Raw genomic sequence first — 13,740 nt, 5'->3', positions numbered from 1 at the left:
TTCTGGGAGGAAGTCCTCCCAGAGTTAAGGAACCGCCTTGTAGCCGTAATTTGGCTATGAGGCAGTGATTAAGTGGTTAAACAATCATTCAAAGCCAGCTATCACCTTATTAAGGTACATCCAGATATATCGAATGTGCTATAACACTGTGCAATATACTCAATGTAAATTATATGCATTAAATAAAGATACATGTATAAAAACATACATTTCTATGAAAAGAAAAGTTGAGTGAAAAAATCCCAATTCCAAGAGGATAGAACAAACTTTCTGATCAGTATGTCAGATGATATCAAACTGCACACCACTCTTTGTGGAACCCCTGATGACGTCACATTTGACAAAACGCATTGGGAGGGGTCAGGGCCCAGTATAACCCCTTTTACTTCACACATACCTCAGGTGTGTAGCAAATCGGTACCTAGAGCATATAGGGCCCCTCAATGGAAAGTCTTTTTTAGTCCATCTCAAAAAGCTACACAAAGTTGCAACTGTTTACCCCTACTTTTTCAGTTGGCTTCTCCATTATATAAATATAAATGATGTTATGACCCCTCATAAAAGGGGGTGGTTAATCTCTTTTACTAGTAATAGCCTAGTAGAGCAAAGACCAACTTTAAAAAAAAAATAATAATAATTGCTCATGGTATTTGTTCACTCTCTATCTAGGTATTTCTGGAAAGGGGCCAGCGGCCGGAAATGCAGACTCTCCAGCAGGAGCTTTTGCCCGAATCTCAGACACCATCCCACCCATGCCCCCACCACAAGTGATGTCAGGGGATGGCGATGAAGATGAGTGGGAATCTTGAAAGCAGTTTGTAAATTTTCATTAGTAGAACCAGCTACTGGTGATTTAGATCCAGCACTAAGAATGGACCTGGGACCATAACCTCACCAAAAAACTATACTATAGTGCTAATCATTGGATTACATTTTGTTTGAGGCTTCCAGATGTTGGCTTTGTAAAGGTTTATCATATTAAGGAGGTACAGGAGAGAATGTTTTTTTTTTTTTTTTTATATAATCTTGAAAAATGTTCCATTAAAAGCAACTATCAATGGTCTAGCAAATACTTTTCCTTTACCCGACTACCTTCCAGAAATGTATAAAAATACTGCATATGGTACATCAGTAGATGGAATAAATATATGAAGTATATGTGCTTACTGTGAGTGCTGTGGTTTCCTTGCTATAAGGAGTGTAAATTGAAAGGATGGAGACCTGTCACCAAAAGAAAATAAATGGACTCTCTCTGTACCAGTTTGGACAGAATACACAAAGTTTTTATAAAAAATATAAGATTTTATTTATACAATTAAAAGAAAATGGGTAATAAATATATATATATATATATATATATATATATATATACACACACATACACTCAAAGAATTATACAAGTACATGCTAGGGGTTGGAAATGCATCCTAATATTACATATGTGTCACCATTACTTAACCACTTGCTGACCAGCCGCCGCAGATATAGGGTGCTTTATTGCACAAATCGCCATAGCGGTACGTGCAATAGCTATAACAAGCATAAGGATCTGAATGAATTTGATAATGGCCAAATTGTAAGTGGTGCAGCTTTTTTTTTTTTTTGCAGCCAATTGGCCTTTTTGAATGGAAATGCTGTGCCACAACCAAGAGCCGGTTCACACTGGGGCGACTTGCGATCCGACTTCATGTCGCCTCAAGTTGTCCCAAGTCGCGCTGTAGAGAAAAACAATGCAAGTGAATGGGAGCGGTGTTAATACACACGACTCAAGGCGATCCGACTTCAGAAAAGGTTCCTGTACTACTTCAATCCGACTTGTAGGCGATTTGTACCCATTGATTTCAATGGAAATCGCCTCAGAAGTCGGATCACTGTCTTAACTGAAGCGACTTTCCAGGAAGATAACATACATTTCTCAGGCAAACATCTCCTGCCCCCCTCCCTCTCACAGAGCTGATTGTTGTTTGATTGGCCACTGGAAAGTCTCCTGTCCTGGAGACGACTTCGAGCCGGTTCACACTTGGGCGATCCGACTTCCAGCGCGACTTCCAGAGGCGATTCCGACACGACTTGAATGTGAACCACAGGGCGACCTGAGGCGATCTGGGGCGATTTATAAATCGCCTCCAGGACAGGGAATGTCAGAAATGGCCAATCAGAGCTACTAAGCTCTTCTGACATCATTCTTCTTCCCTGTTCCCTGTTTTCCTGTGTCTAAAATGCTCTCTGTGCGTTACCTAATGGCAGCTGTCATAACAGCTGGTTTGGCAGTATTGACAGAAGAGGAAGAGGAAGAAAGGAAGCGAAGGATGAGGATGAGAAGAAGACGGCGCTATTGGATCCATCCAATTATTGCTAATAGAGCTAACAGAGGGCATTTCTGGGCCATGTATGATAAGATGCGTGGTTTTGAGGACAAGTTTTTCAATTATATTGTTCCTGCCAGGGATCTAGTTTTGTCAAGGATCTATTGTTGTTCTCATGTGAACTTGTGTTCCGATCAGGGATCTATTGTTGTTGGGGGATCTATTGTTCCTGCCAGGGATCTAGTTTTGTCAAGGATCTATTGTTGTTCTCATGTGAACTTGTGTTCCGATCAGGGATCTATTGTTGTTGGGGATCTGTTGTTCCTGCCAGGGATCTAGTGTTGTCAAGGATCTATTATTGCTCTCATGTGAACTTGTGTTCCGATCAGGGATTTATTGTTGTTGGGGGATCTATTGTTCCTGCCAGGGATCTAGTTTTGTCAAGGATCTATTGTTGTTCTCATGTGAACTTGTGTTCCGATCAGAGATCTATTGTTGGGGGACCTGTTGTTCCTGCCAGGGATCTAGTGTTGTCAAAGATCTATTGTTGTTCTCATGTGAACTTGTGTTCCGATCAGGGATCTATTGTTGGGGGATCTGTTGTTCCTGCCAGGGATCTAGTGTTGTCAAGGATCTATTGTTGTTCTCATGTGAACCAGTGTCCCGATCAGGGATCTATTGTTGTTGGGGGACCTGTTGTTCCTGCCAGGGATCTAGTGTTGTCAAGGATCTATTGTTGTTCTCATGTGAACTTGTGTTCCTTTCAGGGATCTATTGTTGTTGGGGGATCTATTGTTCATGCTATTGAGCTAATGTTGTCAAGGATCTATTGTTGTTGTCATGTGAACTTGTGTTCCTTTCAGGGATCTATTGTTGTTGGGCGATCTATTGTTCATGCTATTGAGCTAATGTTGTTAAGGATCTATTGTTCTCATGTGAACTAGTGTTCCGATCAGGGATCTATTGTTGTTGGGGGATCTGTTGTTCCTGCCAGGGATCTAGTGTTGTCAAGGATCTATTGTTGTTCTCATGTGAACTTGTGTTCCGATCAGGGATCTATTGTTGTTGGGGGATCTGTTGTTCCTGCCAGGGATCTAGTTTTGTCAAGGATCTACTGTTGTTCTCATGTGAACTTGTGTACCTTTCAGGGATCCATTGTTTTTGGGGGACCTATTGTTCATGCCAGGGATCTAGTGTTGTCAAGGATCGATTGTTGTTATCATGTGAACTAGTGTTCCGATCAGGGATCTATTGTTGTTATTGTCATTTGAAGTAGTGTTCCTGTTAGGGATCTACTTTTTTGGGGAATCTATGGTTCCTGTCTGCATCTACTATTGCCAGCATGGGATATACTGTTCCTGCCAGGGGATCTATTGATGCCGGTGTGCTCTATTGTTGCTGTCTTCAAGAGGGAGTTCATGCCGCCATTCTCTGTGCAAACAAGTGGCATGTATGGAACTACAACCAGCATGCCTAGGCAAGGAAAATAGACATATAATAAAAAGGTTAAACTTACTTTTGGTAGTGCGGTCGGTCTCAGACAATATGCCCCAATCCTCAAAGGTCAGGCGAGAAATGTCCAGCCAGGCATTGTCCCTCTTCATTTGGTCCTTGTAAAAGGGGGTCCCTCTTGTCGTAGAGGCATGGTCTCTCTTTTACCAGCCTTATAAGGGACTCATTATCCACGGCCTCTTTCCTAACTCTGGCAGCCATGGTGCAAACAGAGACAACGTACTAAGAAAGTGAAAGTAATCCGTGCCAAGAAGGTGGGGGCTGCCTGGGGACAGGGGAGTACCTGATGGCTTCTGGGAAAATTCCTCTCTGCTTCTGGCAAAATCGCCTCACTATGAACAGTGATCAGACTTGAAAGCTACTTCCATTGAAATCAATGGGTACAAATCGCCTACAAGTCGGATTGAAGTAGTACAGGAACTTCTTCTGAAGTCGGATCGCCTTGAGTCGTGTGTATTAACACCAGTCCCAGTCACTTGCATTGTTTTTCTTGACAGCACGACTTGGGACGACTTGAGGCGATTTCAAGTCGGATCCCAAATCGCCCCAGTGTGAACCGGCTTGTAAATCGCCCCAGATCGCCCTGTGGTTCATGTTCAAGTCGTGTCGGAGTCGCCTCTAAAAGTCGCGCTGGAAGTCGTGTCGCCCTAGTGTGAACCGACTCTCAGCCTATTGGTTGTGGTAGGCCCTCTTAAATTAAATAGTGGCTGCCGTGGCATGTATAAACCTCGGTCTGGCTGTCTTTGCACCTTAAGAATGGGGTGGTTTAAAATGTAGCTCAGCTGCCTATTTTTTTTTACCTCTCCCCAGTCACAAATACCAACCAAGCTTAAGTAAAAAAAAAATAAGGTGAAAAGCACAGATAGTGTTTGAAAACCTTGCATGCTACATTTTTTATTTTTTTAAATAAATGTGTAATTTGTATATACATTTTAATGTGCATTTATTGCAGCAGGAGCTGTCAAATTTCCTAGCTATCTCAGCAGCTGCTGGCTCCTTCATTTTAGGCAGTCGCAAGCTGCTTGTTTACATGGTCAGGTGTCATGAGTATGAGAAGTTATAATGGAAAATGACCGCAAGTGTGCTTCGTGCAAAGCCTTCTGGGCACCACTGCCCTCCAGAACAGCAATTCCAAGGTGTTTTGTCCCATGTGAATAGAGGGGTCTTTGAGGCAAACCTAAAAGTAAACAATCGCAATGTTTAATCTCTTGCTGACAATGTAATGCATATTTGCGCCAGCCAAGATGGTGGGGTTTAATGCCCACAAGCCGCACATTTGTGTCGATCATGGTCAAGATATTACTGCACACTCCCAGCACAGTGACTGAGCTGTCACAAACAGCTTCTGGTCTCTGGTTGTAATCAGGAGCAAGCAGGATTGACTCCAAATCATGTGACCACTGTACTAGCCAATCACAGTAATTGCGTAACCGGGAAGTCCCAACCCCCCCCAGCTTAAAGACCCAGTTTAAAGGACACTCAGGGTGGGAAGGAGTTAAAGTTGAATAAATAGGAACAGGTCAGTCTTTGAACAAAACCATTTATTGTAATAAATAACAGACGCATGTTTTTGTAGAAAGAGAACAAAATATAAAATCTCGAAACCAGCAGATCAGGATGTCAATGTAGAATTTGCCTTCTTCATCTGGAAGAACTGCAAGAGAGACAAACATGAGAAAAGTCAGCAAGCTGATTGAGAATCGGTGCTGGCACGCTGTTCTGAATATAGGAATTCTATTTTATTTATTAGAATAAAACATTTCTCTAGGTCCCAAGTGGTTCCAAACAGCAGGGGAACTCGGAACATCTTCTATTTAGGCTCCATTAACACCAATCATGCCTTTTGCATAAACACAGGACATTATTTTTAATGGGTTCCTATGGAACACGTTGACATCAATGCATTTTGTGCCTCTGCGTTACTCTTTGGGGCACCTAAAATGTCCATGTGATCTTTTTTGGTATTTCTCTCTAATTTTCAGATGTGGTGTCCCTAGTATGTTATGGTCAAATCCACCCAGTCTCACTCTTATCTATAAGGTATGCAATGAAAAGGTTTTATTTGAAATTGTTCAGTGACGGCAAACATTTCCATTACGATCTTTGTGTACCCTCCCCAAACAGGTACATTTTGCATTAACGTGGATGTAAACCCGAGCCATGAAATTTGACCTAGGCACATATCTGTAGTGTTTTCTTATCTCTCTCCAAAGCTTTGAGTCCCATGTGTTTCTGTTGTTACTTTCTTCTGTTATCAGCAGCATAACTTCTGACAAGTTCTCAGTTTGGAGATAAAAATCAACCTGAAATGTGTGTTGGAGGTTGCTATAAATAGATTAGCAGAGAGCTTGTCTTGTCACAGCACAGCTCTGAAAGTATCTTTGTTCTGCCTATGTGGAGGGGGGTTTGTGCGCCTTTCCTCCAATCAGCTGTCTCCTAGTGTAAGCCAAGACTACACTCCTACTGCTGAATGAGGAAGTGAAAACTCTAACAGGATGTAAGAATTCCAAAAAAATATAGCAAGTTAAAGACAGCAGATATACATGTAAAACGTATGTAGGGAGATTTGTTTTTTCTGAAGCTGACTAAAGATATACAAATGTTTATGTAAACAGCCCTTTCACTGCCACGGCCCTTTTTAAACACAAGTTAAAATTTTCATTTTAAGGCCTGAAGATTAGTTGAAACCCCAAAACATTATAGATTTTCAGAAAGCAGAGACCTGAAGAATTAACAGACTTTTGACTTGCCTGTAAAATCCTTTTTGTGGAGTAGGGTACAGACACCTTTAATTCTTGACCATAGGTTATATGCTGCCACCTACAGGTGATGACCTTGGAAAGCAAGGTGGTCACCCAAAAGTGGAAGCTCTGCTTATCTGACTCCCCCCCCCTCTGGTGCCACATTTGGGGGGGTAACCTGTTTTTGACAGGTACCTGTCGCCACTTTAGGGAGTTTGCTTGGAAGTTTGGCCCCCTCCGCCTCCTCCTTCCCCACTGCCAGGCCATTCAGAAAGCAAAGCTATGAAGCCGAAAGGCTTTACTGTCAGATTGCCTTACTACGAATGGTGGTAGCAGCCCCCGAGAGCTAATGAAAACATCAGCTGGGTTGCCGACATTGCTGGATTCCAGGACAGGAAAGTGTCCTAATATTTAAGGTCAGCAGCTACAGTATATGTAGCCAATGTCTTTCAATTTTTTTTTACATGAGAAGGCGAAAGAGTGTAAAACTGAAAGTGAGACTTCTCCACAGCCTTCGGAATCCTCCACCGTTATATTCAAAAGAATAATTCCAGAGCACAGCTGTGTCACAACATAAGTATCCAACAGGAGAAGGAACCACTTGCCCTTTATGCGCTTATACCATCGGATGAAGGTAAGGGCAATATGAGAACGGTTATTGGATTCATTTACCATGTCTAGAAGATCCATCCATTCTATCTGCTCTATTTGATCACCCATTTATGGACTCTATTATTCAGTGTTATTTTATTTTAACTTTATTTCCATTCAGCGGAGAGGTTATTTACACGTTTTGGACTGTTTAGCCCATTTTGTCACTTTGTGCACAGTGTGTTGGCTGTCTAGCCATATATATATGTTTTTTTGCACCATTACTTTAGCGCTTATCAGTTTTCTATAAGAAAAAAAAGGTGTTCTATTTTAAAGCATTACAAAACTGTTACAAACCTTGCGTATTGATGCAAATGCAGGCCCAAAAGTTGGTTTGATTTCTGTGCTGTTGCGAATCCACTGGGGTAGCTTGGAGAGGATGGCAGGCCGGGAGTACCTGTGGTCTAGAAGTACAATGCTGGCATAGTCACCGCGGTGCCGAATGGCCCGGCCTAAGGGGTAAGGTAACGTGATGAATTCCCAAGAAATCTGACAGGATTTTTTTAATAAAAAACCTTTTTTCCTAGCAAGAAGTTTCATGACCAGAGTTCTCATGATTTATAATGAATGTCACAATTCTCTCATTAAAACATCACATGTATGTAATTTGAATCGCTCAGATACTTTTCTGCCACTTTCTCTTCTTCCCCCCATTTATTTTCTCCCCTCTGTTTCCCTTTTTACCCGGGGTCCTTGGCCCTACTTTCTTAGGCTGTTTCTAGGTATTTTGTGTTTGATTTATGGGTTCCTATTGTGTTCCGACAGCCCTGCTCCACATTTACTATACCATTTGCTTCACCTTTTGATGTATACATTTTTGTGTTGCTGTTTCTTGGGGCTCAATTCACAGTTATTTTCCCTCTTTTAAAATCTGTGATAAAATAGCTCACATAATTTTCCAATATTGCAGTTCACAAAAAAATGTTTCTAAAATAAAGCATGAGTAATTTCATCAAAATGTGAAATATTTATCTCATGAAAACATTGTAGAATTTTATCTCATTTAGTGGAATGGATACAGCAGAAGGATTAGAACCCCTATCTGTTTTTATTGCTAATAAAGAGGTAAAATGGTTTAACCAGTTCTCATCCCGCCTATAGACATATGACATCCACAAGGTGGCTCTGCTATCCTGGGTGGACATCATATGACGTCCTCGGGCCTCCCGGGCGCGCCCGCCCGCTGCGTCACTCGGGTACCTAGGCACGTGTCTGGCGTCCGCGATGTCCGCCAGGTACCCACGATTGTCAGTTACACAGCCAGGGATGTGGATCTATGTGCGTAGTAATTTAATATTTTAGCAACATCCTTTAAATTGTATAATCATTTTTTAATTTAAGAATGAATTATGCTCGGATCATTAAAAAAAAAAATGTGTCCGGAAATCCGCTTTAACACCATTTAATGAGGTATTTCCTGAGTGTTTTCGCGGTAAAGTGAATAAATATGGTGATAGTGAATTGACATTTTTCATTATCTCATTGGAAAAAATGTGTCGCGTGATTCCATTATCTCATGATATTTTCTTTTGTGCCCTTTTTTTTTAAAAAAAATAACTAAAAATAATTTATCAAAACGCTCAACAAAAAAGGGGCACAAAAATAACTTTTGCACTTCTGGGAGAAAACATGTATGGGCTGATTTTAACTAGAACTAGAACCAGATATATTTTTTGAGAAGGATGTGCGAGTGTAACCATTCCAAATATTTATTACTTTTTTTTTACAGAGATCACAGTGCCCCCCCCTGACAATACCTTCATCAGATTTTTTTTCTCCAGAAAAAAAAATCTCAGCCTAAACAAAGTCACAGATTGGAGCGCAAAGACAACTTTTTAATGCTAAAAGGTGGTGCTTTATTAACAAATTATACATTTGCTGTATATTGTGACATGTCAGCAATGTACCCGTGCAGCTTTTTAAAAGGTAACAACAGGACCACATTAATAAGGTAATTAGCAATAAATGTTCAGCCAGCAGAAACCAATCAATGACCATATTTCATTGTTCTGATTACTGTAAAAAAAGTGCAACCTGGTGGGCATGCGTTACATGTCATCTGGAAATAAGGATCAAAAGCAATATTTCTGTCTTCACAGAAATTAAAAATTTCCTAATACAGGCAGTCCCCCTCTTACAAACATCCGACTTACAAATGGTCGGAGGGAAACAACAGGAAGTGAGAGGACATCTACCCCTAGGAAGGGAAATTCTCTCCTGTAAGTTATGAGTTATTATTGGAAAAAGGTGTCTCCTCTCCACTGATACTTTATCACCAATCCTTGTTTCCCTAATAACCCCAAATTTTCAAAATTCAATTGTCATCGGGACAGAAAGTGAGGTGCAATCTTATGTTACAGGGGTGATAACCCTTTCCAAAAAGCTTAAAAATAGATTTTTTGGCTGGAGCTACACTTTAAAAAAAGTACCAGTTAAAAATTACAAACAGATTCTACTTAAGAACAAACCTACAGTCCCCATCTTGTTTGTAACCTGGGGACTGCCTGTACAAGTCCCTGTGTGTGACACTTACCGATGGACTGATTGACAGATTTCATGCACAGGTTCTCCAAGAGGGCTCTCCCTGCAGAAACTCCACTTGTCTTGGGCTGAGAAATTAGAAAAATTATAAGACAAGGAATGAATATCCTTCCCACCTCTCCCTTGTGTGGTACATTCCACCCTCATAGCTATAATCCATATAAATAACACTAAGTACACATGTACAGGGGCAAGTGCTTGCGCCAAAACTGCTTTGTACCCTTACAAGTCAATGGAAATACAGAAGCAGCTTAGAAAAAATGAATACAGAAGTGAATGCACCTGAAAAGTATACTGTATTTACTAGGGTTGTCCCAATACCGATACTAGAATCGGTATCGGCACCGATACCGAGCATTTGCCCGAGTACTTGTACTCGGGCAAATGCTCCCGATGCCTCACCCAATACCTGGACAGTCAGCGGTGATCAGTGTGTGGTAGAGTTACAAGCTTCTCCCCCCATGGCTTTCAGCTGCTTTAGTGAAATCTATACAGCGGTGATCGGTGCTTGTAACTCCCCCACATACGATCACCGCTGACTGTCCACGCATCCTCCTCCGTGCCCCCTCCGTTCTACTGTCCCCCTTCGTTCTTCCTCCGCGTCCCCCTCCATTCTGCTGATTTCCCCCCTCCGTTCTTCCTCCGTGTCCCCCTCCGTTCTGCTGTTCCTCTCCATGTCCTGCTCCTTCCTTTTCCGAATGAACAGAGTCAGTGATCACTGACTCTGTCCATTCACATAACTGAAACATTGTAACCTCCTGTGATTACGATGTCTCAGTTTATGAATGGAGAGGAGCCGCTGACTCCTCTCCATTAATTTTTAGTGCAGCTGAGGCTGCAGAGAAATTGACTGGGGAATCTCTATCCTCTGTCTCTTTCTGTCTCAAGGGGGAGATATCTCACCAAAGCCCCCCAACAGGGCTGATTAAAAAAAAAAAGAAACCTTACAAAAAAAAAAAAAAAAAAAAGTATCGGTATCGGTGAATACTTAAAAAGAAGTATCGGTACTTGTACTCTCTTAAAAAAGTGGTATGGGGACAACCCTAGTATTTGCCCATCTGCACAAACCCTAATCAGGGCAATCTGACTCTCCTTACCACGGTCTTATCAAGATAGGCCATTTTTTCCTGGAGCTCCGGTGATCGGATATTTGGGTACGGCATGCCGACCATCACAACACACCTAAGAAAAGGAATATAGATGATTTAGAAAACAGTCACAAGACAACTGCATCCAAAGCCTTTCCCTTTCAGGGAAAAATTACAGGTTCTCTTGCTAGCCCACCCCCTCGAATACTTTTTCCGATGCCCTGTTCTGTTGGCTCCCTATGTCTAAATGCTCTGTAAACTTCATCTTGGACAGTGTACCAGTTTACAAAGGGTTAATGATCTCCTCTGACAATGTTCAAAGCCTTCATCTAAGTATATTTCCCAATAACCACAAAGGATATAAATCCACTCTGCTTGCACCAAAATAGGATTATTGCACTTATCCTAAAATCCCTTAAAGTCCGCTGTACGAGACACAGAAAGCCTTAAATATTTAAAATATACTGCTACCTATGGGAGGATTGGAGACAAAAAAAACTGTAGTCCAGCCCTGGTGTAACCCCTCCAACTACCAACATGCCTCAGTACCATGATCATAAGTGAAGGATGAGGATGTTTATAGCCCTGATGCTTTTATTTTCAAAAGCAAGATTGCAATGTCAGTCTTCATATTGTGACAGGTTCCCTTTAAGACCCACTATAGCTCTTCTCTGCCTCCATGCTGCATACCCGTTACCATGACAATGCTAGGAAGATTAGGCGTGAAAGACTTGATTTTCTTTCAACATCACTATAAGCAGGATTGAATGAATCCCAAGAGCCAACGTGCTCATAAATATTATAGCCAGTTCCCTTTTTACCCTTTCCTGTTCCTGTCTTTAGATAGTTAGAAATAGTTAGTCGCCCTCTCAGTTGCTGTGTTTCATTTTGGCTTTTCCCTTCATTTCCTCCTTTTCAGCAAGATAAAAGTGTTTGTAAACCTCAGACATGAAATATGGACAAAGCATATCCCTCTATAGCAGGGATATGCAATTAGCGGACCTCCAGCTGTTGCAGAACTACAAGTCCCATGAGGCATAGCAAGACTGACAGCCACAAGCATGACACCCAGAGGCAGAGGCATGATGGAACTTGTAGTTTTGCAACAGCTGGAGGTCCACTAATTGCATATCCCTGCTCTATAGCGTGTACTTGTGTCAATTAACAACTTCAGCCCCGGACCATTTTGCTGGTCAATGACCGGGCCACATTTTGCCATTCGGCACTGCGTCTTGCGACGGGGCTCCCAAACAAAATTGACGTCCTTTTTTCCCCACAAATGGAGCGTTCTTTTGGTGGTATTTGATCACCTCTGCGGTTTTTATTTTTTGCGCTATAAACAAAAATAGAGCGACAATTTTGAAAAAAATATATTTTTACTTTTTGCTATAATAAATATCCCCCAAAAATCAATATAAAAAAAAAAAATCGCAATAAGCGTTTATTGATTGGTTTGCTTAAAAGTTATAACGTCTACAAAATAGGGGATAGTTTTATAGCATTTTTATAAAAAAATTTTTTTACTAGTAATGGCAGCGATCTGCGATTTTTATCGGTACTGCGACCTTATGGCGGACACAGACACATTTTTGGGACCATTGGCATTTTTATAGCGATCAGTGCTTAAAAAATGCATTGATTGCTGTAAAAATGTCACTGGCAGGGAAGGGGTTAACACTAGGGGGCGATCAAGGGGTTAAAAATGTTCCCTCATTGTGTTCTAATTGAAGGGGGGTGGGACTGACTAGGGGAAATGACAGATCGCTGTTCATACAATGTATGAACAAACGATCAGTCATTTCTCCCCCTAAAAGAACCGGGAGCTGTGTGTTTACACACACAGCTCCTGGTTCTCGCACGTGCGCCTCCCTAGTGGCCGCAATATAACATGATTTTGCGCAGCCGAGCCGACCTGCCGCCGTAAAATGGCGGTGGGTGGTCGGCAAGTGGTTAAAAGCACTAGGGGAGTTATTTACGAAATGAAAATCCACTTTGCACTACAAGTGCAAACTACAAGTGCAAAGTGCACTTAAAGTGCAGTCGCTGTAGATCTGAGGGGGACATGCAAGAAAAAAAATTAAAAAACAGCATTTTAGCTTGCACGTGATTGGATATTAAAATCAGCAGAGTTCCCGTCATTTTAGATCTAACCCCTCAGATTTACAGCGACTGCACTTTCAGTGCAATTTCAAGTGCAGTTTTCACTTGTAGTGCGAAATGGATGGCCTTTAGTAAATAACCCCCTAGGTGTCATTTCTGGCTGTTTCTTTGTCTCTCTGCTATCTGCACAAGTTTTCCTGACACTAAGAGAAAATTGGTGACAGACGAGGGAGCTACAGTAGATTAAAGCCTAGTATACAAGATAAGATTATCGGACGAACGATCATCCAGTTTTGCTTCATGCTAGTCTTCATATTGAAAACGAATAGGTTACTAAAGTACGAGAATTCTCTACGACAGAATAAAAATTCGGAAGTGATGCAAAAACTGTACCGATTAACCCCCTGGCGCTGGTCTCTCGGCGCCTGGTCCTTGCGTCAATTGCTGTCAATACAGAGTTACCGGCGATTAACTAAAAAGCTCCTGATGGCTGCTTGCGATCGGGAAATTTTGGATCACATGACCGCCGTGACAGCCAATCACGGCGGTCATGTGATCTTTAGCCCCACCTGCCTCCCGGCATCATAAACCTCTTAAAGGGGCAGTAAAAATCATACACTCTGGTATCATCCGAGAAAAAAAATTGTGTTTGTACCTTTGGAAAATTTTGGACGAAAGCTGTGTAAGAATGATCCGATTATCGTACGATCGCTTTAAAAACTGTATTTTTTGTATCATATTCTAATTATATGTATGGGGCTTAGCTCTGTTTCTGTGTGTGTCTCTTCCTTCCAATCAGCT

At 41.6% G+C, this 13,740-nt stretch overlaps 2 protein-coding genes across 4 annotated transcripts in view; one reads left to right on the top strand and one right to left on the bottom strand.

Annotated features, from left to right (window-relative positions):
- Positions 1-1,166, top strand: part of WASHC1 (WASH complex subunit 1) — a 45,873-nt gene extending 44,707 nt beyond the window's left edge. For both annotated transcript variants that reach the window (XM_040345246.1, XM_040345247.1), the window contains exon 11: positions 670-1,166. In XM_040345246.1, coding sequence (XP_040201180.1) covers positions 670-809 — 140 coding nt within the window. In that variant the 3' untranslated portion in view covers positions 810-1,166. The remainder of the gene's footprint in view (positions 1-669) is intronic.
- A 4,175-nt stretch (positions 1,167-5,341) lies between these two features.
- Positions 5,342-13,740, bottom strand: part of DDX11 (DEAD/H-box helicase 11) — a 151,306-nt gene continuing 142,907 nt past the window's right edge. For both annotated transcript variants that reach the window (XM_040345244.1, XM_040345245.1), the window contains exons 24-27: positions 10,849-10,933; positions 9,744-9,819; positions 7,508-7,662; positions 5,342-5,472 (exon numbers count right to left, since the gene is read on the bottom strand). In XM_040345244.1, the coding sequence (XP_040201178.1) occupies positions 5,431-5,472; positions 7,508-7,662; positions 9,744-9,819; positions 10,849-10,933 (358 nt within the window). In that variant the 3' untranslated portion in view covers positions 5,342-5,430. The remainder of the gene's footprint in view (positions 5,473-7,507; positions 7,663-9,743; positions 9,820-10,848; positions 10,934-13,740) is intronic.

The sequence above is a fragment of the Rana temporaria genome, chromosome 3 (genome assembly GCF_905171775.1).
Source record: "Rana temporaria chromosome 3, aRanTem1.1, whole genome shotgun sequence".
Classification (NCBI taxonomy): domain Eukaryota; kingdom Metazoa; phylum Chordata; class Amphibia; order Anura; family Ranidae; genus Rana; species Rana temporaria.
This window is presented reverse-complemented; position numbering and strand designations above follow the sequence as displayed.